This window comes from Grampus griseus, assembly GCF_964374135.1.
Source record: "Grampus griseus genome assembly, chromosome: 4".
NCBI classification, from domain to species: Eukaryota; Metazoa; Chordata; class Mammalia; order Artiodactyla; family Delphinidae; genus Grampus; species Grampus griseus.
Window position 1 is genome coordinate 114,576,177 of NC_138997.1, and position 26,050 is coordinate 114,602,226.

A 26,050-nucleotide genomic window follows, 5' to 3' on the forward strand; every position below is an offset into this window, starting at 1 on the left:
GCTTGGACACTAGAGACACAGCAAAAAATCAGACAAAAATCCCTGCCCTCATGGAACTCAAAGTCGAGTAGGAGGGGAGAGAGAATGAATACGATCAGCAATATATATAGTGGGCCGGAAGGTGATACGCGTCAAGGAGAAAACTAAATCAGGCAAGGAAAAGGAGGAGAGAAGGTGGGGGATATTGTCATTTTAGACAGGGAGGGGAAGGCGAAATTTGAGCAAAGGTCTGAAGGAGGCGATGGACAAGGCGTTAGAATATTGGGCAAGGAATGTTCTGGGCAGATGGGGCGGCAAGTGGGAGAGCCCTGAGGCAGCAGCTCTGCTAGCATGTTTGAGGAACAGCACAGCTGCCACTCTGGCCTGAGAGAGGAGGAGAGGGGAGAGGAGGAGAGGTCAGAGAGTAACAAAGGCCCCACTGTGTAGCGCCCTGCAGGCCTCTGGAAGGCTCCTCCAACTGTATGACGTCAATCCCAGATTTCTTGAAGCACATTTCTACTTCTACAGGTGAAGCCCCCTGATACTAAAGGAAGACTGGACTGGGGCATGTCTGCGGCAATTGATACAAGAAATATAAAGGGCGAACAAGTGGAATGAATAAAAATGTCGATTACACGTGACTGGAGAAGTGGCCAAGTGTGAGATTTTTATTCATTAATTCAGAAACTGTGTGTGTGCCAAGGTGTTCCAGGAACAGCCAGACACAATTCTGGCTCCAGGGAACTCACATGGCCTCCCAGGGGGTACATAGGTAAGGCAGCATACAGCCTGGTTAAATGATGATGAACAACAAGGTCGGTAGAAGCTGAGATATGGGCTGAAATGATCAGAGAAGCCTTTATAGAGAAGACATCCTAAATTAAGATGAATAAGACTTAAAGAAAAAAAAAATGGAGGAAGAATGGAGAAAGAGGAGGAATAATAGGTTCAAAGACAAGAAATGAGCATGGGCAAAGTATGTTTGTTTGGGGGTCAATGATCAGAGACATACGTCATCTTGAATGGAACGTTTGCATAGGGCAATGGTGAAAGGTCCGTCAAGGAAAGACTGTAATTTTTTTATGGGCAGGTTGAAGTTTCAACCTAAAGAAAAGGGCATTTCAATTAAGGTTTAAACACAGAAATGATACGGTATGTGAGTAGCTTGGATAGAGAAAACATTTGGGAAACAGGAATTGGTGGTTTGTAATACTTAAGATGTGAAGTGATGGAGGCCACGACTGGAGTGTCTGGTGTGGAAATGGAGATGAGACAGCTACTCGAGATATTCAAGAAGAATTTTACAACTTGGTGACCAGTTGAAAGAGTTATTTTTATAGTATTTTGAATGACTTAAAGATGTTCACTAGGAAAATAGTGACAAACTTTGAGAAATTTTAAAGGGTTATCAAAAAGGCATCTGGTTTGAATATTTTAAATTCAAGTGACGATATGTCACACGTTTGGAAATATTATAAACAGAAGAGCAAATTTCAGAGAAGAGGTCAATACTAAAAATAAAGATTTGTTAGGGGTAATTGGGCAAATGATGGTTAGAATTTTCCCTTTTTCTGTTTTATGAAGCCAACACAATTCTTCAGTGGGTTATAAACAGATTAACCATAGCATTTACCATTCAAAGTGGGCCATTTTCTAGAGTGAAAGGGGAGCTGTTAATAATTACACCAAGACACTAGGCATAAAACTATGGTTACCCAGAGCACACCAGGAAGTACGGATTCTAGTTTATAGGTTCTATCTCACTTTAAAGGATGGAGAGTTGCCATTTCTTTACATAATTGCTCTTGGTTTTTCAAAATGAGTCAAGTGATTCAACTAGTGTCACAATAAATGGCCAAAAGAAAGGTTCCCAAATTATCCTTCCAGCTACACATACACAATGAACTCAGGGTCACTGTCAGAAAACAAAAAACATTCTTAATTCCAACTATAAATCTGCCATTATTGGGGTGTGTGTTTGGACCAATAGGGTACAGAGTTTGTGTTTTGATATAAACTTACTTTGTTTAACATACACCTACATTTTGCCAGAATCTTATAAAATGACTACAATTGCTAGCTTTCTTTTAGTTGCTATCCACACTTGAATCAAACACAGTTATCTTTTTCTTATTTAACTTTTTTGTAATGACAAAGTCATACAAAATTAGTGGAAGCCTCCTTTGGACCCTCTTTGATCCCATCGCTCTCCCTGCCTCCAGAAACATATAATCACTAGCCTGAACTTTTTAAACATTGTTTTTACGCTACGGGTTATTAAACTTTTCATACGTGGTATCACATTCCCATGATTATTCATCAGTTTTTGCTTTTCTACTTCTAAGCATATGCTTTCTAGAAGTATCTTTTGCTTTGTTACTTTTGCCCTTTTGATGCTACATCTTAAAATGTGAAATTTATAACCTGTCATTGATAAAATAGCAGCTTTTCTCCTATGACATTTATAATTTATGTATCCATTTCCTTTATATCATTAATATCACTGTAATCATTATCTGTAATGTTCTCTGTGGATTAAGGACCACTTCTGGCAACCATATAGCAAAATACTAGATACAAGGTGCTCGAGTATAAATTAAGTTCTGAAATTTTCAATGTTTCATCATTTTACAGGTCAATGATGTACTTAACTCCTTCAAAATGGGTTTTTAGAGTGTCATATTTTTCTCATCTGAACAGTTTCAGTTGGTTTTATTATATATCTGTTTCTTTAAAAATAAGGCACTTGCCAATAATGCTTCTAATATTAAATATTGATGGGTGTGTGTATAAAACCACGAGTAGATTTGATTAAATGCCATTCATCTGCTGCTCTGCCCTGTTAAATATACTTTTCTGAATGTGTCCTATGCTATATATAAGCTCTTTGTTCATGAAAATCTTACTAAATAAAGAAAAAGAGTAATTTTCTATTCGTCTTGAATATATCTTATAGTTAAGCCAAAGATGAAATTCAATGACAAAATAAAAATATGGCCAGGAAATAAAAATGAGTTTCAACAGGGAAAATTTCTCGTTAATAACAAGGCAAAAAGTCAAACTGTAAAGTGAGGCTATCTGGCTTTGAGCAAATAAAGCATAAAACAATTGAGGCCAGAGTGAATCACCAGGAAACAGGAATAAACATATTTGAAGCAGGTGTGACATTGGCCTCTATACACAAGCAGCACAAAGTAATTAACACTAATGTGCACTGACTAGACAACCTGCTTTGACCTGCTCTGGGTCAGAGACCTAGAAGAAGGCTCCTTGTGCTGCCAATGAGTGGAAAACACTGCCAGACAGATACCTGGTAAAGGCTGCTTGAATCAGAAGCACGCACGCATCTGCACCCAATCTAGAAGGGTTTGAAGTTATTAAATCAATACACAGAAAGTCCTTTACAAATCGACTGAAGTAACCCAGGTGAGATGTCATAGCAACAGGATTTAAAGACTAGGCAGCGTCTGGGAAGAATGGATGGCTGGCACCTTGAAGGGTTTGATGCTGTTTGCCATAAGCAACAGTCTCATCTAAAGGACTTACTAATTCAAGTTACCAGAAATCTTCTCAGAATTTACCCTAAGGAAATATTCAAACATGCAGCGCCAACAAACGCCACCTGGAATTATCTCATCAAATAAGGAAATGCTTATCCTTGGGTTGGGTGGAAGTAGGCTGCTGTGCCCCACCCAGTCATATCCATAAAGACTAATTGACACCAGAAGCTGATGGCTTAGATCTAAAAGGCGAAGCAGGGTTTGCGGGTAATGGGAAGAAATTGTCAAGAAAACCCCAGAAAAATCATTCTCCAGTGAAATAAACCCATGGCGGGCCTAGGGAAAACCTCACTTGATCATATCCTATCTACTCCTTCAAAACTTATGACAGCTTTCAATAAATTATATTGTATTCAGCCTGTATGAAGTCTGCTATCATATTCAGTCAACACCCAAAGGTAAAGAGAAAGAAAACATTCTACAGGTAATGTTCGCCAAATTATACAAAAAACCCCACTTCTTTCTGAAGCAGAGCAGTAAAGAAGAGAGGGTTTTTCTTTTTGCTTAGGGAGCCTACATATCTGATTTAATTTCCACCCAGTTGTCTTAGTTCATGAGTAAACACAGTTTGGAGTATCCGGAAATACGTCACAGTTGGGTCTCTAGTTACTATAAAGAGCTAATAGGCAAGCTTGAAAAGCTGGGGAAAAGACATTAGTTCTAAGCAGTAAAATATATAAAAACACTTTTCAGAAAAATCTTACTGTTCTTTGCCCTCCACCCCCTCATTTCTAATTCCTCTAACAGAAAAGTTTGGTTCTCTTTCCCTTTCCTTCTTTTTCCAAATCCATGATATCACATCCTATTAGTAGTAAGGAGTGGGCAGTGGAGTAGATGTTTGGTCCTTAACGTCCTACTGAATTGCATACCATCTGATGCAGGACTGTCTCTTGTGTAAGGACTTTGTATACTTCTATATTAGACACCGTTTACAGGTGGATTTAAAAATTTGTGAATTATAGTTAAGAGCCATTCAAAATTTTCTACAAAAACATATTCTTGTAATAATGAGGTTATCTTATATGACCAAGATAGGAGGATTTTTATTAATACCCATCAAAACATCTGTTTGTGAGAAGAGCTTATTTTTGATGCTTTATGTCAATTTCATTCAAAAGCTATTTGGATTCTAAAATAAAGAGCAAATATCACTTGAGATTCTCTAGGCTGTGTATGAGATTGTATATGCATGTGTGTATATTTTAGAAAATGTTTTGAATGCAGAAAAGCACAAAGAATAATCAACAGCCAATATCTAGAATCGGGTTGTCAACAGTATGTTTGCTTCATTTGTTTTGAAAAGGAAGATAACGCATAGCAAAAAAAATTTAAATCCTCTCTGCTTCCAAACTACCAGTCCACTAGAGCCAAGCTCTACAAGCACTGAAAGTTTTTCTGCTTTATTTTCCAGGAAATAGTAGGCAATCAATAAAAGCCTGTCTCCTCTGCCTTTCCATAGACGTAAGAATCGAGTATATTTTCTTCCAGTATCTTTTTAGATACTTTACAAATACTTAAATGTATTAATGAACAGCATGTTTCATGTCTAGGAGTAAAATTTACATAAACATTACATAAAAAATCATTCTGTATGTAGCCTTTTTCATTCAATACACTGTTGACCAGAATTCTTTAAGCACAGAGAAACCTCAATATACTCTTCCTAACATGGAACCATGTTCAACTGATACAACCAGAGAATTCCATAATAATGTTTTCCAAATAACTGATTAGAATATTATGATAAATTTTTACAAGACCCTAGACAGTCCATGCTTGGACGCCTCCGTGTAGTTCCAGCTTTTAAAATTTTATACAAAACATGGCTCTGAAGAAAGTAAAGTAACACATAGAATTAAGGAAATGGAAGATGCAATTAGAACCTGTCAATCTAAAAAAGACTTGGTAGTATTAACAACTATTGCACATGCATTGTGGGGTAAGTAAATGAGTAACTACTGGCTGACATTGGGAACTTGGATTTTGGCATAGGAGGAAGGAGAAATGAGGTAATTAAGTAAAAACTCTCTAGGCATAAATATGAATTGGAAGTATCAGTACTAACTCTGGATACATTTCTTTCAAAAAATAAATAATTTTCTATTTCTAGGCCCTCTGAGAGGAAATAAGAACTACCTTAGGGAAAACCACCCCTAGTACTTAGAGAGTCATTTCTAAATACTATCTCCCTTTCCCAAGGGAACTTGGGATGAACTTGGGATCCTTTGAGAAATGACTGGTTCCGGTTCTGGACAAGGAATAGGCAACACGCTTGGCCTGCAACAGCTTGTCATCCCTGCCCCCCGCCCCCATACACACACAAACACGCACACACATACACAGAATCGAGCTATGAGCACTACTCAGTACACGGACAAGGATTCAGGAGCCAATCCGAAGAAACTCCCACTGGCCAAACATGGGATAACTTAGCATCTAAAAGAATAATGGCAATGGACTACAATACACCAAATCCAAATTCATCTCAAAATCACTGACATGTAAAAAAGGATAAATCTATGAGCTCTTAACGATACTTAAAAAAACCCATTATTCACATGCTAAGTAATCAAAATTTTTTTGAAACTGCTAAATATGACCAAAGAATCAAGCATTTATCCTGCCTTTGCTACACTAACTTCTTGTAAAAAGTTCTGTCAAACATTAAACCTAAATATAATAAAATTTCTAGATCTAACTAACAACTAACGAAGAATACAGGGGACAGAAGAATATGATCAGTAACATCCAGCCTGGGGGAAACTCTAAAAGGAAAATGATTTGGATTCTCCAAAGGATGGCTTATGAGTGGGAGGAGGGGCTTGGAGAGGAAGGAAGAAACCTCTTAGTTTAAGGAAATCAACCAATGGAAATGTGTGAACCCATCTGGACCAGGATTGTTTGTATTTTTTAGGTCCTTATTAGTTATCTATTTTATATATAGTAGTGTGTATGTCAGTTAGGTCAGGATTCTTAAAAATAAATTGTAATAAAAAAGAACCATTCATGAGACAGCTGGAGAAACTGGAACACTCAATAATAAAGAATTATTACTAATTTAGACGAGGTAATGATACTGTGATCGATTTTTTAATGACTACTTTTAGAAATGGTATCATTTCATTCAGAAATATTTGAGTCTGTATTACTTCCAAATAATTTGGGGACAAGGGAGAGGTTGGTAGGGATATAGATGAAATAAGATTAACACTGTTGATAACTGTTTAAGCAGGGTAACAGGTGCATGGGGGTCCTTGAACTCCCTTCTCTGCTTATATATGTTAAGGTTAAACAAAAAACAAAAACAGGGCTTCCCTGGTGGTGCAGTGGTTGAGAGTCCGCCTGCCGATGCAGCGGACACGGGTTCGTGCCCCGGTCCGGGAAGATCCCACATGCCGCGGAGCGGCTGGGCCGGTGAGCCATGGCCGCTGAGCCTGCGCGTCCGGAGCCTGTGCTCCGCAACGGGAGAGGCCACAGCAGTGAGAGGCCCGCGTACCGCAAAAAACAAAAACAAAAGATAAAGACTCAAGGGATGTTGAAAGATCTGTAAAATGCTGAAAGGCATCATTAACAATTTTTTCCTCAAATATCAAAATACTTCAGGTGAGGCATACTGTGAACCTTCAATGTAAATAAAAATGAAAATGCTGCTTTGTATTAGAGAATTCCAACCTGATACATATTGAAATGGAAGGAGTCTTTAGTGACAGAGTCAAATCACAAGTACCTCAAATGTTGCACCCTACAAAACGCACCGAAATAAAGAGTGCATGCGGTGGTAGCAAGCAAAGGAGTATTTCAGTTGCAGGGAGCCAACCTAATGGAGACGTACAGATCATCAGTTTGCAAAAATCCTCCTCCTGCCCGATCGTCTTTAATAAGCCTCAAGTGACTAATGAGAGGCTTTTGATGATACCATCTATTTCTCCTTAGCAGTAGAACAGTTAATATGTAATATGAAAAAAGTAGAAATGCTCCTAAATATTAAAATGAATAGGTTTTTATTCTGTAGCATATCTATCCATACCTGCCCCCCTACACCCCAAGCCTAGTTATCAACTTGCTGGTTTTGACAAGCAAAACACAAATAGAACAGGTGCCTTTGTTAGCACTGAAGGTAAATTCTGGCACCTGTTTGGACACCAGCTGTGTGCTAATGCGTCTTATGATTGCCAAATATTACAAAACTACGAATGTTCCTTCAGGCTTCCAGGTGTGGGTCTGGATGTTGGCTGGCAGATGTCCCTGGAGAGACCAGGCCTGGTTCTGACAGCCTCTATGATGAGTTTTAGCCAGTGCAAAGTAAGACTTGGCTGCATAAGCCTGTGCCTGCGAGGCAGTTCAGGCAGTGAGGGTGGAGGATACTTTGGGGGATGCGGAACAAAAACATTCTCTGGTCTAGTGATACTAACACAGACAGGTGTCCGGTGTCTGGTCACATGCCTGAAAGCCATTTTTGATTAAGTACTAGTCAGTAGCAGCATGCCCACCACATTGGAACCCTACTCTACCATACACTTCCACAGTTTACTGCTGTGGCTTTCCATTTAGCCCTTCATCTATACTTATATGACAAAAATAATGGAGTTGATGCTCTGCTTCTAGTCCTAGGACATAAACTGAATTACTGCATGAACAGTTTGGACAAGAAAGGAGATGGCCTGAGAGCTCTCAAAATTAGAGCCTGAGTACAATGTGGTAAGTTTGGTTGCAATGAAGGCTTTCCCTCTGGACATGGGTTTATTTTACACCCTTAATAATCAAAAATATGAGACGTATGATAAAATGTTCGATTGTTGCTTCTTTCAGCGGAGTCTGATGAAATGGATGGATTTTATTTGGAAAATGAAAAAAAACAAACAAAGAAACCTACCTGAAGACTGCAAGGGTCAGAGACCAGAGCACTAATGGCTTCCTCAGTTCAAACTTCGCCCGTTTGTTCATTAGGTGCCGACCACCGAAGATAAAGGCAGCATACAGAGCAGAAAACAGGAAAGATTTCTTCCTATGAACAAACAGAAAACCAAAATCTTCTGAAATAAAGATCTTTAAGCAATTATTTTTATCCATTAGAATTCTATATTTATTCATTGTTCATCAACTTTTATACCACTCTCCTCTTGCTAAGCACCAAAAACATTCTTGGGAATGTGCCCCCTTCACTGAAGAGAGAATGTTTATCCATTTGGCAACATGGCGGCTGTTGAATCCTCTCCTGACAAATTAGGTCATCTGGATTAACCAACCCATATGAGGATAGATTTTCTTTTTGGGCTCTATAACTATAAACATTTCAACAACATAGCACTGAGGTAAAAAAGAAACCTTTTCACTGAGAGAATTATTTTTCAGAGTTTGTTGGACCATTTAGATAGATGAATTTTAAAAAAGGAATTATTTTTATTGCAAATAAAATATTAGGTGACAGAGTTGTGTCCTAGGACAAGAAGGTCTTTTAAAATGTCATCTTCCTAAAAGGCTAATGATACTAAAAAATGATTTTGGAGAAATACTTGATGATTTGAAACACTACAATTAAGCTACATGACTTAAAGCCCCCCCAAGATGGATTCCTGACATCTTCTCCACCAAGGGAGGCAGGTATTAAATTTCAGTATCATCATCAATAATAGGCCTGTCAGACATCATACAATGCAATAGGAAGAACACAGAACCACCTACAGTACAGTGGCCTAAAACCTTGAGCTTGAATCTCATCAAATATCTGATTTTACTACCTGCTTATAGGAAAGATAGGGGATAAAGCCAAACTTTGGACATTCTGTAGGACAGCTGATTTCTTCAAAATGTCAGTGGTAAGAAATCAAAATCTGGGACTGTTCTAGACTAAAAGTGACTTGAGAGACATAACAATCAAAGGTAACAGGCAGAACTTCTTTGGATCCATATTTGAACAAACCAATTGTTTAAAAAAAATCTTTAATAAAATCAGAAAGTTATCAGTCATAGTCTTAAAAGCTCTTATCAGTTAATATTTATGGGTGAAATTATATGTCTTGGATTTGCGTTAAAATACTCTGGGAAACACACAGAACTCAAGCAATATTAAGAATGGAGAGACAACACAAGACTAACAAAAAAGATAATGGAACACAGGGGCCCATGAGTCCTTTTCTCTTTTTGTTAGTCAGATTTAGGTGGGAGTTTCAGTCAGGAAGGTCTAACTAAATAAAATCTGCATGTCCTGCTGGTTTATTATTGTACCAAGGAGAAGTGAACAATAGTATTGATAATGCCATAAAGAACAAACAACACAAAGCTTCTGTAGACTTTGATTCAACAGAAAGTAACAGTGGCTGTGTAAATAACTGAAACATCTGAGTATATCTTCTGATATGATAAAGCAATGTTTCTTTTAAAATGGGTATTCCTCACTCAGGTTAAAATGGAAAGGGCTGAAAAATAAGATACAAGATATAATACAAAAAGCAAAATGCATTAACTGAAGAGCATTACTTGTAAAAGGCTTCATATTTTTTCCCCTAACCACTACCGTGTATTGCTGACTCATGAGCGATCTTATTATTTACAGAAGCATCACTCCTCCTCCAGTGAGTGCAAGTGACCTACCTGGTGAACCCCACCAAATAAAGCAGTGATTCCCGAAATCAACTGGTAAATAGTGTCAAATAAATCACTTCCACTGAGTGTCGCAAACTCTTGGAATCACAAGACCTGGCACACAGTAAGTGCTTAATAAACACCTGTTGAATGATCACGATCTTGTCATATCAAATTTTCTAATGGGGAAAATATCTATGCACCTAGGCACATGGGGGCTCAGTGAACACTAACTGAGTAAATGAACAGTTGTGCTTTCCCAGTAATGTCTTAATAACTAAAGAATAAAATATTCAGAAAGAAACATACCATCCATTTTCTTCCTCCAGAAAGAAAGAGACTATTTCTATATTTCAAAGAGAAGTGGAAATGAGACGATTTTATGGAAACTGTAACTATTGAACATTTCAAGAAGAGAGTATTTTTGGCCATAACTATATTTATTGCTTTACTTCTTTGAAGTTTGCAAGTGTATGGCATTACTTTAAATGTCAGAATCACTGCATTTACATGCATATAAGCAAGGACTCACTCAAGAAAAACAAAATTTAAGAAGTTAATGTAGATAATAGTAATATGGAAAAGTATATATTCTTTTCTAAATTATAAAGGTAATGATAAGTGACAATAATCATGGTATTATGATTTAGGGAGTGATCCCTGTGGGTAGAGATAGTGCTAAAAACCTTTGTTATTTAATCCTCCTAATCATCCTTAATGTAGGTAAAACATTATCTCCATGTTATAGCTTAGGAACCTGGCTTAGAGGTTAAGCAGCCTCAGATCTCCCTGCTCGCCTGTGGTAAACTTTTGGAGGAAAGAAGGGTGTGTCTGCTAAGTTATAAGAATTCCTTAAACCCTCCTTCTGACTTGCAAGGTTATTGTGCAACTTTGCGGCACAATGTTTAACTGTGAAAAGATGAAGAGAAATCTCTACAGGTTTGGTTCAACTGTCATATTTTCTGGGCGTGGAACACTTTGATCACAACCCTCCTCACCTCCTGCATAACAAATTCACTATATATACCACTGAAAACTCTTCCTTACAATTATTTATCGTTCTTTCTTAAAATTAGTCAATCTAATTCCAAGTTTGGTTATAGTTAGATTAATTACATTACTTACAGTTATGAACTAAGTTAAGTGACTGTCCATATGATCCCATCATTCTAGCCTAAGGGAAAAATAATGTGCCTTGAAGAACCAGCAAAAGAATAAAAAATCTTCTCTCTGTATTTCTTCCTCAAATTTCTTCAGTTCTAGAATGAGAATTAGCCCTAATGGACTACTAGCTTCCTGGCGAGGACCATTCTTGTTTGCATGTTTTCTAAAGATCTCTTTAAGAATCTTCAATTCCACACAGCTAGGACAAACAAGTCAATCAACATAAACATGCAGAATTTGAGAATTGCGAGGGACAAATTTCCTTGTTCTACAGAAGAGGAAATGCGGGGCGGGTGCTGATGACATTGGTTGCTCAGGGTCACGTGGCCACATATTGCATATTGGTCAAAACTACCAAAAATTGTAATGGCCGTGATCAAGCAGGTAGGTAAACATAAATCAATTGTCTAGGTTACATCTGGGTCACAGGCAGTCAATAATAGGAACTGATACTTGTTTAATTATAAGTGCTATAATAAAAATAAGTGACTTATCGTATCTTATATAAATCTTCCACTATGGTGAAATTTAAATAATGCTTTGGCAACAGTAGATGGACTTGGAAGGCAGTATGCTAAGTGAAAGGAGTCATATAAGAAAGACTAATACTGTATGGTATCACTTATATATGGAATCTAAAAAATACAACAAAGTAATGAATATAACAGAAAAGCAGCAGAATCACAGATATAGAGAACAAACTAGTGGTTACCAGTGGGGAGAGGAAGGGGAGGGGCAATGAAGATGTGAGAGAGCAGAAGGAACAAACTATTAGGTATAAGATAGGCTGCAAGGTTGTATTCTACAACACGGGGAATATAGCCAGTGTTTTGTAATAACTGTAAATGGAGTGTAACCTTTTAAAATTGTATTAAAAGTAAGTAAATGCACAAAAAATTAAAAAAGGTAAATAATGCTTTGGGTTAATTTAGAACTAAGCTTAGGCTTCTTCTAAAAGAGGGAGTCATCTAAGGAAGCATTAACTCTTACCTCTTCAATGGAGTAACCAAAATTTATCATTTATAGATGAATGTTATGCTTTTTCCATTTTACTTAGAAGAAAATTTTTCTTTAGGCAAATGGGCGATTTAAACTATCTTTCCATTCTGGTATCTCTTTGGTAAAGGTTCAGTTATAGTCAAATGAATAATGACTTGCCGCTGGCCCACTTACTATTTAATGTGGATAGATGACTTCCCTAAAGCTTCAACAGTAATCCAATCATACTTCATATTGTGACAGGCCTCCATAGCTGGGTATAATGGTAACACTACATTGTTCTATTATCAGATAATTAGCAATTTCTAGATGGTATGGGCTCTTGTTTAGGAAGTCTTAAATGCACAATCATATAGCACAACCTTTAACTGTAGGTACTTAATACTTTTCAGGAGGTGATTCTGTAGCTGTAATTACGAAGTAACCAACAAAATAAGGATCACGCAAATGAAATACTGATATGCTTTGAGCTTGTCATGCTTGTATTTACCCTTTTTTCCCTTTTACTTCTGTCATCAATGAGAATAATGAAATAATTAGTGAATGTGAATAATAATTAGTCCACAATTAATCAAAACAATGGTTTATCCTTTATCCTTAAAGAGCTGGATTTCTTTATCATGGTACTTTGTTCCAAAACATTCCTAGATGCTTTTTCTATTCTGACCTATTCTGAGTAGCTGCTTATGATTTGTATTTATTGTTCTGCCTCACAACACTTCTTAAAGGGTATGTATATATTCAAATGTTTTTTTTTTCCCCCAACTCCTGGGATTCCACTGAAACCAGTACCTAGTAACTAGAGTCCCTTAATGCTCACATCAAGATCTCTGCCAGGTGACCTGCACTCCTTTGGAACTCAGACAAGTTTACCTGAGAATGGCAAAACTTTCATGTGGGTAGCATTTCACATAGAATAATTGCTAATGAGCACCTTGGGGAGATGACCTGAGCTCCTTTATGTCAGTGACCTTGTTTTTACAGCTACTGTGTATGTGTGAGACACAAGGAGTTGTGAAAGGGAAAATTAAGCTGTGAGGGAGAAAAGGAAAGAAAAGAAAAGGAGACCTAAAAGCATCTATTTTGGCTGATCTACCTGGTACATAGAAAGTTTCCACCTTTCTATGTGTGAAGAGTGAAGCTGAGAAAGTATGTTACTCAGTAAGGCCACATCTCTTTTAAGGTTTCTCCTTTAGTTCCGTTGCTGATTCAAGTCAGAAAATAATTCAAGGTTCTGAAAGTAGTTATAGGACACATATGAACTGCAGACTGTAAAAACCAATGAACAGAAACCTCAATTAAATAGCGTCAGGAGACCAGAAGGGGGCGCTCTCCTGCCCCCGACCACAGCAGAGCCCAACAGGAAGAAGACTCCTCTTCTCTCATGGCAACAACTCAGCCAATGAAAAGCCATGGACTCTGTTTACTACTGCCCTCCCCACTTCCCTTTCCCCTCTATAAGAGCCTTTCTCCTTTCCTTCCTCTGTGGTGACTTGCACGTGGCTTGCCATGGTTGTAGACCCCAAACTGCAATTCTCTGCTGATCCCCAATAAACCCATCTTTGCTGGAGAAATATCTGGTCATCTATTTGTTTGAGGTCAACAAGACCCAGAGACTGAAGGAAATACACTGCTTTTTGCCAACAAGATACTCAGTAGATGTGTATGGTGGTTAAAATTTGATAAGGATATAAAGGAAGGTTTTCTGGTGAGGGATCCCGAAGTTGTGCTCCTGGAGCTCTAGCCAGGGCTGGACTGTGTCACTTTCTTGAGAATTCCACCAAGAGTTCATAGAGGCATTTTTCTATATTAAAAATAGTGGAAAATTTTCAGCAGTTTTTATTCATAAGTAAATTATAACTGGGAATTAACTCTGTGCCCAGAAATTCTGACAAAGAATAGTTTTGTGAATAGTGGAATATGTCCATAATTAATACAAATGAATGGTGACTTTATAATTGCAAGACAAGCCATGACTAAAGAAAAGGGTGTTATTCTAATCTGTTATGTTTGACCCAGCAAATGATGTGTGATTTCTGAGCTTCTTTGAGTTGCAAACGCCTCTGCTTCTCATCCTGCTTTCCCCTAGATGCTAATTTAAAGATCACAGATTCTCTTTGTTTAAGGTGAGAAAACCATTCTTTTGTAATTCAGTCTTTCTATTGCCAAAGTAGGTCACAATCAAAGTAGTCACATTAATACAATGGATTTAATGACATGGCTACATATCCTTTCTAGGAAAGTACACTCCTCTTAGGACAGACCGGTTGTAGAATGTTGCTTGTATGTTTCCTGTCAACATATCTTTTTTTCCCCTTGCCACTTAAAAAATATCTTGATAAATTCTGTTTTATTGTTGACTTTCTTTTTACAACTGGAAATAAGATCTTTGGGGAGAAAATACTTTCAAAATGTGTAAAAAAACACACACATATACACACACACAGCTCCATAAAAAATGCCATCTCTCTAATACTTAAATTGGCCAGATACCAATTAATTACCTTTGTTTCCCTAGATACTTTCAGTTGTTGATGAAAAATGCTGACATCCATCCATCCATCCATCCAAAATTTAATGATGTTTTTCATTTGCAGTGTGCTTAGTATGCCATTGAATGGGGAAAAAAAAATCCCTATGAAGGAGAAAATTCTGCCTCTACTAATCTGGTTAGAAAGACAGGAAAAATATGTGTGTTGGTGCTTTGATGTGGACCCTTTAGGCTTTGGATGGCTGGACAGCGGCAAGTGATCTTGGCTGGGAAGAAGCAGTGGTGTTAGGCCTGAGCTAAGCCAGGAGTGTATCAGATCAGGCAGATGCTTTGGAGTGGGGAAGGCAAGGTTGGAAGTGTAGGGGAAAGTCACAGGGTGTGGAGTTCTGAAAACTGCAGCAGAGTTAGGACTGCATCTTAGCTCAAGGTTGCCATAGGTTGTAAGGTAGGTGGCCAGTAATTTGTTACCACTAATAATTAAAGTACATACTGAAATTCGTGGCTTAATTTTTTCTTTCCTCCTGCTTTAAAAATAAAAAAAGAATAGATTCGCTCATGCATATAACATTATGTGACTTGGATGCAAGAAGAAGGGGGAAGAATGACTGATAGTGATTCCACAAAGAGAGCGATGGAGAATGCTGGTTTAAGCCGTGGAGAGCATTGAAAGTCTTAGAGATGGGAGAGGGCAGAATAAAAAAAAGATATGCTCACAGAGAAATTTGGCATTAATGACTTCTATTCCAGCGGGCAGATGTGGCTGAAGTTTGACTCTACTACTCTAAGTCAAAACATTCTGGCATATTCCTTACAACTTACACTGTCAGCATCTGTAGCCGCAGGAGTTACTGAAGCACATGTATGAACTGAAGGATCTTCTTTAATGAATTGCTGCTCTTCCCAGGAATTATCAGATGGGACCTTCTTTAAAGTTTTATTTAAGAATGAATATTCTCCTGTTCCGAAAAAAGTTTAGAAAATGGCTAGGCTAATCATGGCATTATGTCAGTCAAGCTGTGTCCTGAATTGTCACCTAAAGGTCAGCTTTAATCCTGAAGTATTGCATCCTAGAGAGGTACAAGAATATTTTTGTTTTGGAAGACATGGTTTAACCTAACGGATCAGGAAGAATCAATGCCAAAGTTAGAATCAAAGATTTCTGAGGATAGTAAATCAAAGAAAGAAAGAATTCTTTGACAGAGGTTTCTAATCTCCTTAAAAAGAGTAAAGCTTGCCACAATCTCTGAATAAAAATTTAGCCAAAAATGTATCAGTGGTCTTAATTAGACAAATCTCCTCCCACCGCAAAGCAAACTTAAAATGAGCCCTGCATTGACAAAATAATTTCTAGCTTCTGTTTTGTTTGAGAGTATTGCTCTCAATATTCTCATCCTGATTCTTTGGGAATGACTGTCACTTCAAGCTACAATTTTCACATAACTGTCTTATATAATACATCAGCTACTGATACTAGTCATGGTAAAACATTAACTCTAGCGGCCATAAAAAAGACAAACAAACAAACCAGTATGCTCTGAACAGGAGAGGCAACATGCAGAAAGAGAATCCAGAAAGTACTTTCATCAGCAATTCAGTTTCATTGTGCTAATGCCCTTAAAGAAACACCCTTTGTTCTAAGAAACAGAAAGCTTTCATCTGAATTTCCAATGAAGAAATGATCACTTGTTGATGACTTTTAAATATAATAATAAAGATAATACAGAAAGCATACTAGAATTCTGAAATGGCTTCTATTAAATAAGAGCAGTTGAGTGACACCCCTGTCACCAGATTAAATTTTATCTCTTACAGCCTTAAAATCTACTATATAACATAAATGAGGTATTAGTGATTTTTTTCCCCTGAATATGAAATTTTCTTGGGCCAGAAGTTGTACAACATATAATTATGGGCTTGTGTCAAGGCTGCAAGCTTAAAAAAAAATCTTGTCATCCACTCGAACGGCCTGCTGACCATAGAAATATAAAATTAATATAAAATGTCAAAAATATAAAACTAAAACCGAGTCAAATATAAACATCTGTTTTCTGTTTGTCTTTATCCTGCAGAAGCCCGAATGTTCTGTAGATAATAGATTTATCTGAGAGCTGGAGACTAAAACCAGAAGTGAAGAAACACTATAAAAAGCATATGATTATTCACAATGGAATGGAAACAGGATTTCGGGTTTACAAGATTAAATCCAATTCAGACATAAAATGTTCCCAGATTTAAATCAAAATGACAGCTGCACAGATAACTATATAAATAAGCATAAACATACCCAAATCTGAGAGCACTTTCTCTATACTCAAGGGCAAACTGTTTGAACTGAAAGATGATCCATTTCTGTTCTGTTAACTACCTCCTTCTATTTATAAAGAGTTTTAGTTGACATTCATTGCTTCAGACAACTTTAAAGAAGCTGGAAAATACTATCAAGGAAAAAATTACCTGTTTTCATGTTAACTATTGGGTGATTAGATATACCATTGCACTAACTTTCTCCTGGATATAAATTTTGAAAGGGTATTGGGGAAGCGATGAGAAAATATGTCCCAAACACTATTTCTGGATTAGGGAGAAAGCAGCTCAGCAATGGTGAAGATTATTTCATGGTGTAACTCATGGACACTTTTTTGTCACCAAATCAAATTTACATAACAAATGACACCTGAGTAAAAACTAGCAATGACAAGAAGAAGCAATGGCATATTAGCAAGGTAGTAAAAATGGCAGACATTTTTTCACCCATGAGATAGATATCACCTAATTATCCAAGCAAACTCTTGAAAATAATAATACGGCAAGATTTTGATTAGGGTATTCACACTGCTACTTCAAAATCTGAACTCTCATTCAGTGACATAAATAAGGCCTATAGGCACTAACTTTGAGAAGGTTGGTAATGAGGAAAACTTGCCTTATGAATTGGATTGTATTACTTTTCCACTGTTGCAGAAACAAATTCCCAAATTTCGTGGCTTAAAACAACATGAATGTATTATCTTATAGTTCTGAAGGTCAGAAGTCTGACATGAGTCTTGTGGGGTTAAAATCAAGGTGTTCCCAGGGCTGCATTCCTTCTGGAGCCTCTGGGGGAAATCTGTTTCCTTGCCTTTTTTTGGGCCTGTCCAGATATTCCAGAATAATCTCCTCATCTCAAAGTCCTTACCCTACTCATATCTGCAAAGTCTCTTTTGCTCTGTAAGGTAACATACAAATTCCAGGGATTAAGACAGGGACATCTTAGAGAGACTATTATTCAACCCACCACATGGATCACCCTGAATAATAGGAAGGTCTAAAGCCCTTTTTCTATTGTGACATAGGAATCCCCTACAGATGGCAAACCTCCATCCTTTAATTTTGGTTTGCTAGATCCGAAAGCAGTCTCTTCTCTCCAACTCAAGAAAGCATTTTAGAATTCAAGGGGCTGAGAGGCACACTGTTGTGGATTGTCCGGAAGCCACTCATAAATATATAAATTCACAAATGTCAATACCTGAACTCGTATTAGTAACATATGACTTATCATATACTACCTTCCAATGGACTAGGCACCAAAGCTTAGGATTTCCACTGAAATATATGATATGTTAGAAATTATTAGCATGTATTCAATTGATCCCGACTGTCACAGGTTCTAAAGCGCCATTTTATACTATTTTCAACAACAAAGATTATTTGACTTGTGACCATCCTCTGTATTTCAATCTTAAAATATATGCTACAGGCTCCATCAAGTACATTTTCCTATTTGCAGCAATCCATTTGTTCTTTACTTTATCACTCTTATGTTAAATCCCTAAAGAAGGAGGCTTCATCTCAAGTGGTCTAATGAACAGCAGCATTTGACACAGACGGTAACCCCCCCTTTTCTGTGACAGTTTCTTCACTTGGTTTCTGGGACACTGTATTCTCTTATTTCTTCTCCAACTCCACCATCTGCTCTTTTTTCATTCTCCTTTGCTGGCTCCCTCTTCATCTCCCCAGGCTTTAAAGTTTGCAGGGCTCTCAGGGCTCAATCTGCAGACCTCTTTTCTTTCCATCTACCCCAGTGGTCCTCAGAGGGGGTGATGATTTTCCCCCCCAGAGGATATAAGGCAATGTCTGGAGACATTTGCACAACTGCAGGAGGACTGGCTACTGGCATCAAGTATGTAGAGGGCCTGGATGCTGCACAGGACAGCTCTTCGCAACAAAGAATTAATCACCCCAAATGTCAACAGTGCCAAGGTTGAGAAACCCTGGACAAGAGAAATATAAAGAAAGAGATGAAGAAAAGAGAAATCGGAAAACTCAAAGAGTGTGTGTTGAAATGTGATACAGCTTCGAAAAACATGTTCATGGCTTAGAATGACATCACTTTTGTTTCACATACGCTCAGGCTGAATTGCTTCAAACCAATTCCAAGCACAGAGTAAATAAACGCCTGGTTTCAAATCAGCAGTTCTATTTAAAATTGAAAATAAGACAAAACGACCAATTTCGAGCAATATTTCCCTTCATTATTCTAGAATTAGGTTCATTTCTGTCTACAATGGAATCATGGTCCAGCTGCCCTGTGAGGCCTGGAGTGATCAATTCTTACAAACTGTATACCTGTTGTGATGCTACCCTTGCCAAGAAGATCACCCAGAATTGCATTTTATAATATCTCTCCAGGCAACAGAAACGAATAACCTGGAATGAAGAATAGTCACTGCCAATACAGCCCCCTTTTGAAGCGGAATTCCAGTTATTTCCATTCACCCCCTGAGTATAAGAATCCCATGGTTGCCAACGCTTTCCTAGCCCTGGATGGGGAAACGTTGTAAAAATACATTAGACTACCGGGACCTACACCTCTAATACTGATCTTACATGTTCTTAGCCAGTCTCTTCTAAATCATCAAAGTATGACAATTTGACAACAATAAAGGTTTCTGTGACACAAACTTTTTAAACTCTACTTTGTAAATCTCAGAACTATACAAGTAGGTGCTACCATATGCTAAAGGATGCCAATTGTAATGAACAAAATCAGTTGCACCGTTTTCTAAACCTTAGAACAAATTATTTGATTATTTTTATTAGTCACCCTCAGGCCTTTGGTATCCTGCATTTCTGCCATGTTGGGAGACACTGATCCTCTGATGATTGTGTACCAAGCTGAATGAGTTGAACAGGAAGCTGCTCTCTACTATGTGTGTGTCATCAGTTTCTACATGGGGAACCAGAATAGAACCTGCCAGGGTGGCCAACACTGGTTTAGGAGCTTTTAATCTTTATATCTGTGTTCATCATTTCCCACAGAGACTTTCACTTTGCTTTTTTTTTTTTTTCTTTTCCCCCCTTCAATTACAGGATCGAAGCTAAAAATGATATGATAAAAATTCCTCTTGGGGAAAATGTTTAATAGAAAAATCTCCAGGTCTATCAAACAAACACAGAAACGAAGAGCACAAATCCCATTTCTCCAGAAAGTGAATTTGTTTCATTTCTAAAGTTTCTCTTTACTACTAGGTTGTGAGACAAGAATGATTTCTTCTTCACTTGCATGGCAGGTGAATCCTGAGACATGTCTAAGGTACGGCAGGGATTTATCAAGCATGGGTTCTGAGAAAAGAGATTCTTAAAATAGCAATGCCCAGAGCACCCTTTCGTTCAACCAGACAGTTTCAGAAGGAAGTAAAAATGCTTAAGGAGAAGGGTGTGTATCTGACTCATGGTTTCTTTGAAAGCCGGAAGGTTAATGTGTCTTCCCATATTCCCAAGGGCATTCCCTTTGGCATTAAGAGGGACTGTGTCCTTGAGAGTATTCACGGTGGCATGCACACACTGTGTTAATAGATAGCCATCACTCTGTAAACCTCAGCCTTTGCTTTCACTATTCTCTTTTCTTATTTGTCAAGACCAACTTACTAAGCAACAAGATTTGGGATAAAGAATATTCTTTACTTAGCTATGTTTACACATAAAGGTCCCGCCTGTCCCACTCCCCATAAAAAAGTAAAAAAAAAAAAAAAAAGATGTGACAAGTGTTTATTCAAGATGTATCCTTCAGTCTAAAGCATTTGTGAGCCAATCTGAGAAATTCTAGATGCCTACATGCCTACATGCTACAACAACATTTAAAAGTTTTGCTGAGTATCCACAGTAGATCTCTAGTACATGAATTTACTGCTCCACATAGACACAAAGTTAACACTGGCTTGGAGTGCACGTTTGTGCACTGCTCCAGGACACTAAAATAGAATGCTTTTCAATTTGGTCAAAGTAATAATAACTTGTTTAACTGAGAACTTATTGCATTCCAGGCACTGTTCTTAGTGTTTCGAGGACTTGTTATATACAATGTCTCATTTACATTTCAGAGAACCCGTGATCATGCCCATTTTCCAGACCAAGAAACTAAAGAACAAGGTTAAATACCTGTACAGAACCCAGAGATTTTCAGTGACAGTGCTGGGAGTTAAACCCAGGCAGCCAAGTGTCAGCCCTGTGCCCTTAATCGCTACACTGGGTTCTTATCCAGAATGTTATACCTTCCCAGTTGGTTCCTTCAGCAATAGTGTATCATCACCTTTCCCAGCTCCCCATCAGTCTTTCTGACATTCACAAACATAAATAATCACTTACTGTTGAAATCTATTGATTCTTCAAAAAGTATTCCTTTAAGTCATATTCATAAGGCTATTGATTTTAACAGAGAGAAATAAATTGAAGAAGATAAACTAAAAAGCAGTGCCCTTGCTTAAGTGGTCAAAGTCTCCGGAGAATACATCTCAAAAAGCCACTGCATGCTAGAAGCTGACTCCTTTTCCAGTCTGATGCTTGCCTACTCTTTTTGTATACTGACAGGCATATTCCCTGGGTCACTTAATGGCTGGGCATACTTTGGCATATTATACAATCTTCCATGTGATTTCTTTGCAATCTTTGACATAGTACACAATCTTCTGCCTTTGTATCTTCCTACTTAGACTGATTTACTGTGTCCTTCTAGCTGTACAAAAGGACTTGCCGTATTCCTGTGCTTTCAGCTCGTAGAACCTAGTATTGAAAAATTATTGAGGACAGGTGTACAAGACTACATCTAAGAAAATGTAGGCATTAAATCATACAAAGGCAAGTACTTTATATTTTCCAACCTCCTTGTTTATTTGAACAGAAACGTCATTAATGTAGATTATAGGCTCTAGAGAATTTTAACAGATTTGACCATTGTCTCCCAAACTATGTCTAAATGCTTTCACATGATTCAAATGATCTTACCTCTGACTACTCTGAAATCATGTCTTATAACGTCTCCTGGAACATCCTATGCTACAGCCATACTGTGATTTTCAAAAGACATCACACCCTTGCCCACCTTGTCTTTCTTTACACACGCCATTCTCACCACTTTGAACGCCCTTCCAACCCATCCTCGTCATTTTGTTGATCTCTGTGAAGATATTCCCTGACTGCTTCTAGGTCAACTGGATTTAACCTTTCCTTCATCCCTCTGTGCTTTCTATACACCTTCTGCCACCTATTATAGCACTTAACTCTTCATATTTCACACATAAATTCACAGGTTTGTAATCCTGAAAGCTAGGAACTGTGTCTTACTCAGTTTTTTACACCCAAGGCCTTATACTACAATGCTGGCCTAAAGTGGGCTCCTGACATGTGAATGGATGAATAATATATTGGCTATTTTAAAGATGTTGCATTTTGGAAATACTTTAAGGAAAATATATATATATATATATATATATATTAGTGGGAGACTAAAGAAGATAACCAATGCTGAAGTCATCTATGAATCTACGCTTCAAACTCACTTGATTCTAAATCTAAATGGTAAAAATTATATTTTATTATAATTTTGTTTACCTCAAGAGCTGAAAGAATCCTACAAGTTAGTTTCAATTCTACTATCGTTTTTTAAACCTCTCTTTGGAAATATGGTTCTGTTTCTACTGAGGCAGGCTGCTCCGGGAGTAGTATATTGTAACAAGTACCTGCTCAGAAACACTGGGGAAGCATCATCGAATTTCTTTACTTCTTGCTGCCCAGAGACCCACATATTGCTTTCTCTATGTAATTGTCTGCATAAAATAAGCAAAGACAGAACAGACAAAGTGAGAGCGGCACTGTGATAGCATCACTTTCCACCTGATGACTGTACCCTCACCTGCAATCAATAGAATCTTGTTATTTACCGATACATTTCCAGACCGACTCTGAAAGGCCAGGCTTAATCTGAAAGCAAAATAATGCCAACAACATCATACTATTTTGATGATAAATAAATCATATTAATTTTGATCAGGATTATTACATAAACCAAGAAAGCTCTAAGATACTATTTAATGCTATCAACTGGCAATGAGGGAAGTGATAATGCCTGATTCAAGTGAGGATGCAGAAACTCATCTGTTTCGCTGGCCAGAAGGTAAAGTAATATAGCTCTTGAAAAAACAATTTATCAAGAATTCTAAAAGATCCATAGCTTTTAATCCTGCAATTCTACTTCCAGGAGTCTGTTTGAGGCAAACAATCTTTAATATGGTAAAGGAAAGATAATCTCTACAGTGCAACAGTGAAAAAGTTAACTAGATCTCTAAGAGTCAGGGATATGCTATGGTATGTCCACTCAAAATACTATTACACATAAAGAGTTATATAAATTTAGAGTTACATAAAGTGTATATGACTTTAATAACTATGGAAGATAAAAGCAGAATGTGGGGGCTTCCCTGATGGCGCAGTGGTTGAGAATCTGCCTGCCAATGCAGGGGACACGGGTTCGAGCCCTGGTCTGGGAAGATCCCACATGCCGTGGAGCAGCTAGGCCCGTGAGCCACAACTACTGAGCCTGCGCGTCTGGAGCCTGTGCTCCGCAACAAGAGAGGCCGCCATAGTGAGTGGCCCGCGCACCGTGATGAAGAGTGGCCCCTGCTTGCCACAACTAGAGAAAGCCCTCGCACAGAAACGAAGACCCAACACAGCCATAAATAAACAATAAATAAATTAATTAAAATTGCAACCTCCCTTTAAAAAAAAAGGAAGAGAGGGAATGAGATCTAATCCACAATCTTTAAAAAAAAAAAAGCAGAATGTGGTATAATTACATCTTGGAAGAAGAAATACCCCTCACTCCAATTTTACAGTGGTTATTACTGGGTGGCAGGATTATGCATGCTTTTTTTCTCCAATTTACTTTTATGTACTGAATACCTTTTTCTACTAGTTTAATAACAAAAGATGAAAATTTTATATAATAAATGTTTAAAAATGTTTAAAACTTTAAAAGTACAAAATGCTAACCAACACACCAAGCATTTTGGTGGTGGTTGCATGATTATATAAGATTACACAAATTTTATTCCATATACTTCTGCACATGTCTTATTGGAAGATACCAGTGTAGTCACCATCATATCTACTGGAGTCACAAAGACCTGGATTTCAATCCTGGCTGTAAGTCATCATATTGGCTCTGTGATCTTGAGTAAAATACTGTACATCTTATCTGCCTCAGTATCCTCATCAAAAAAACTGGGAAAGTAACACTGCCTTCTCAGGCTTGTTGTAAATCATCAAAATACTGTACCTGGCAGCATCTGACACACTAAGTCCTCAATACATGGTACCTAATACAATTGCTTATTATCGGGGGGAAAAAAATAGATGTTTGGGGCTTCCCTGGTGGCGCAGTGGTTGAGAATGCCAATGCAGGGATGCAGGGGACACAGGTTCGAGCCCTGCTCTGGGAAGATCCCACATGCCGCGGAGCAGCTAGGCCCGTGAGCCACAACTACTGAGCCTGCGCGTCTGGAGCCTGTGCTCCGCAACAAGAGAGGCCGCCATAGTGAGTGGCCCGCGCACCGCGATGAAGAGCGGCCCCCGCTTGCCACAACTGGAGAAAGCCCTCGCACAGAAACGAAGACCCAACACAGCCAAAAATAAATTAATAAACTCCTACCCCCAACATCTTCTTAAAAAATATATATATATGTTATAACAGACTCAAACGCCAAAAATCAGGCTGGTTGAGTCTCTATGGCCAAAAGCATTTCAAGTCCTGTTTAGTCATTTTAAAGGTATACATACCAGAACATCTGTGAATTTGATATTAGCCTTTTGTGAGTACCTTGAAAATGATAAATAAGCAAAACTGCACTACCCAAGTTTGTAATATACAAGAGCTTTTATGAAAACACATCATTTAGATATCTCAGCTTGAGTATGAAGAGCGGTAACATTGTGAAACAATGATCTGAACACTATTCTTATAAAAAGTCCTAGACAGGACACAGGACATAAGTTTCTTAGATGGTACACACAGGTCACTCTTGAACTGAGCTGAAAAGTACTGGCCCACCTAAAAGTATGTTTAGAAATAATAACAATTAAAAGTGGCTATAAATAAGCCTTCTAAATTAGGTTTTTCTTTTTCTTTTTTTTTTTTTAGGTGGAAAGGAAAGTTTGCTTTATTTCAGATGCCTGCAACTAGAGGGGGTGGTGCGGTAAATTAGATATTTCTAAAAGAAAAACTTGTAAATGTTATGGAAGATATGCTTTTTTTTTCTGACCTATTTATAGTAGGAAGAAAAAGCAGATCCTTTTATAGTCATTTAATTACTAGGCTACCAGTAAAGAAAAGAGTTGAATTTGACCATTTGGCTGATTTACACTGCAGTTAAAAGGCCCATGGAATGTTAGGATATTAATATTGTACAATGCTCATTCTTTGTACAACTTACAGTATTTTCACAATAAAAAATGTTGATTGCAGCAAGTCTGAGCTGAGATCAGTTGGCCATGCAGCCTCACGGGTGGATATAACAATGCTGTATTGTGAGGTTGCTTCTGCCTTGGTGGTGAGAGGCGAAAGCAAACCTGGCCGTGAGGTAAAGTTCTGATCTAACCCAGATTTGTAAAACTGGCATCATTTCTTGGATGTCAGCAGACATTCAAAGGATAACCACAGGATACAGATACGGCACAATCTGATTATTCCAAACCAGTTAGTGGCCAAGAATCGTCCCTCAATTCTACACACCTGGCATTGGGTGAACCTGGCTGATCATGAGCAAATATCTATCAGCTATTTGACCTCTGGTGCATCTTCTGCTTCGGGTCAGCAAAAGCTGATGATCCTAGGTAATTGGTTTTCAACTTCTAGTCCTGCCTTTCGCCCATAACTTCCCTTAGAGCTTTATACAAAAAGGGAGCACCCAAGGGAGTCTACCCGTACGTCACAAAGGACTGAAATTATGAAAGGGCTTTGAGAGTC

At 37.9% G+C, this 26,050-nt stretch overlaps 1 protein-coding gene across 1 annotated transcript in view; it reads right to left on the bottom strand.

Annotated features, from left to right (window-relative positions):
* The window catches only part of ELOVL6 (ELOVL fatty acid elongase 6), a 137,453-nt gene that overhangs the window by 49,123 nt on the left and 62,280 nt on the right, over positions 1-26,050 (bottom strand). The window contains exon 3 of the mRNA XM_082652907.1: positions 8,413-8,544. Within this exon, the coding sequence (XP_082509033.1) occupies positions 8,413-8,544 (132 nt within the window). The remainder of the gene's footprint in view (positions 1-8,412; positions 8,545-26,050) is intronic.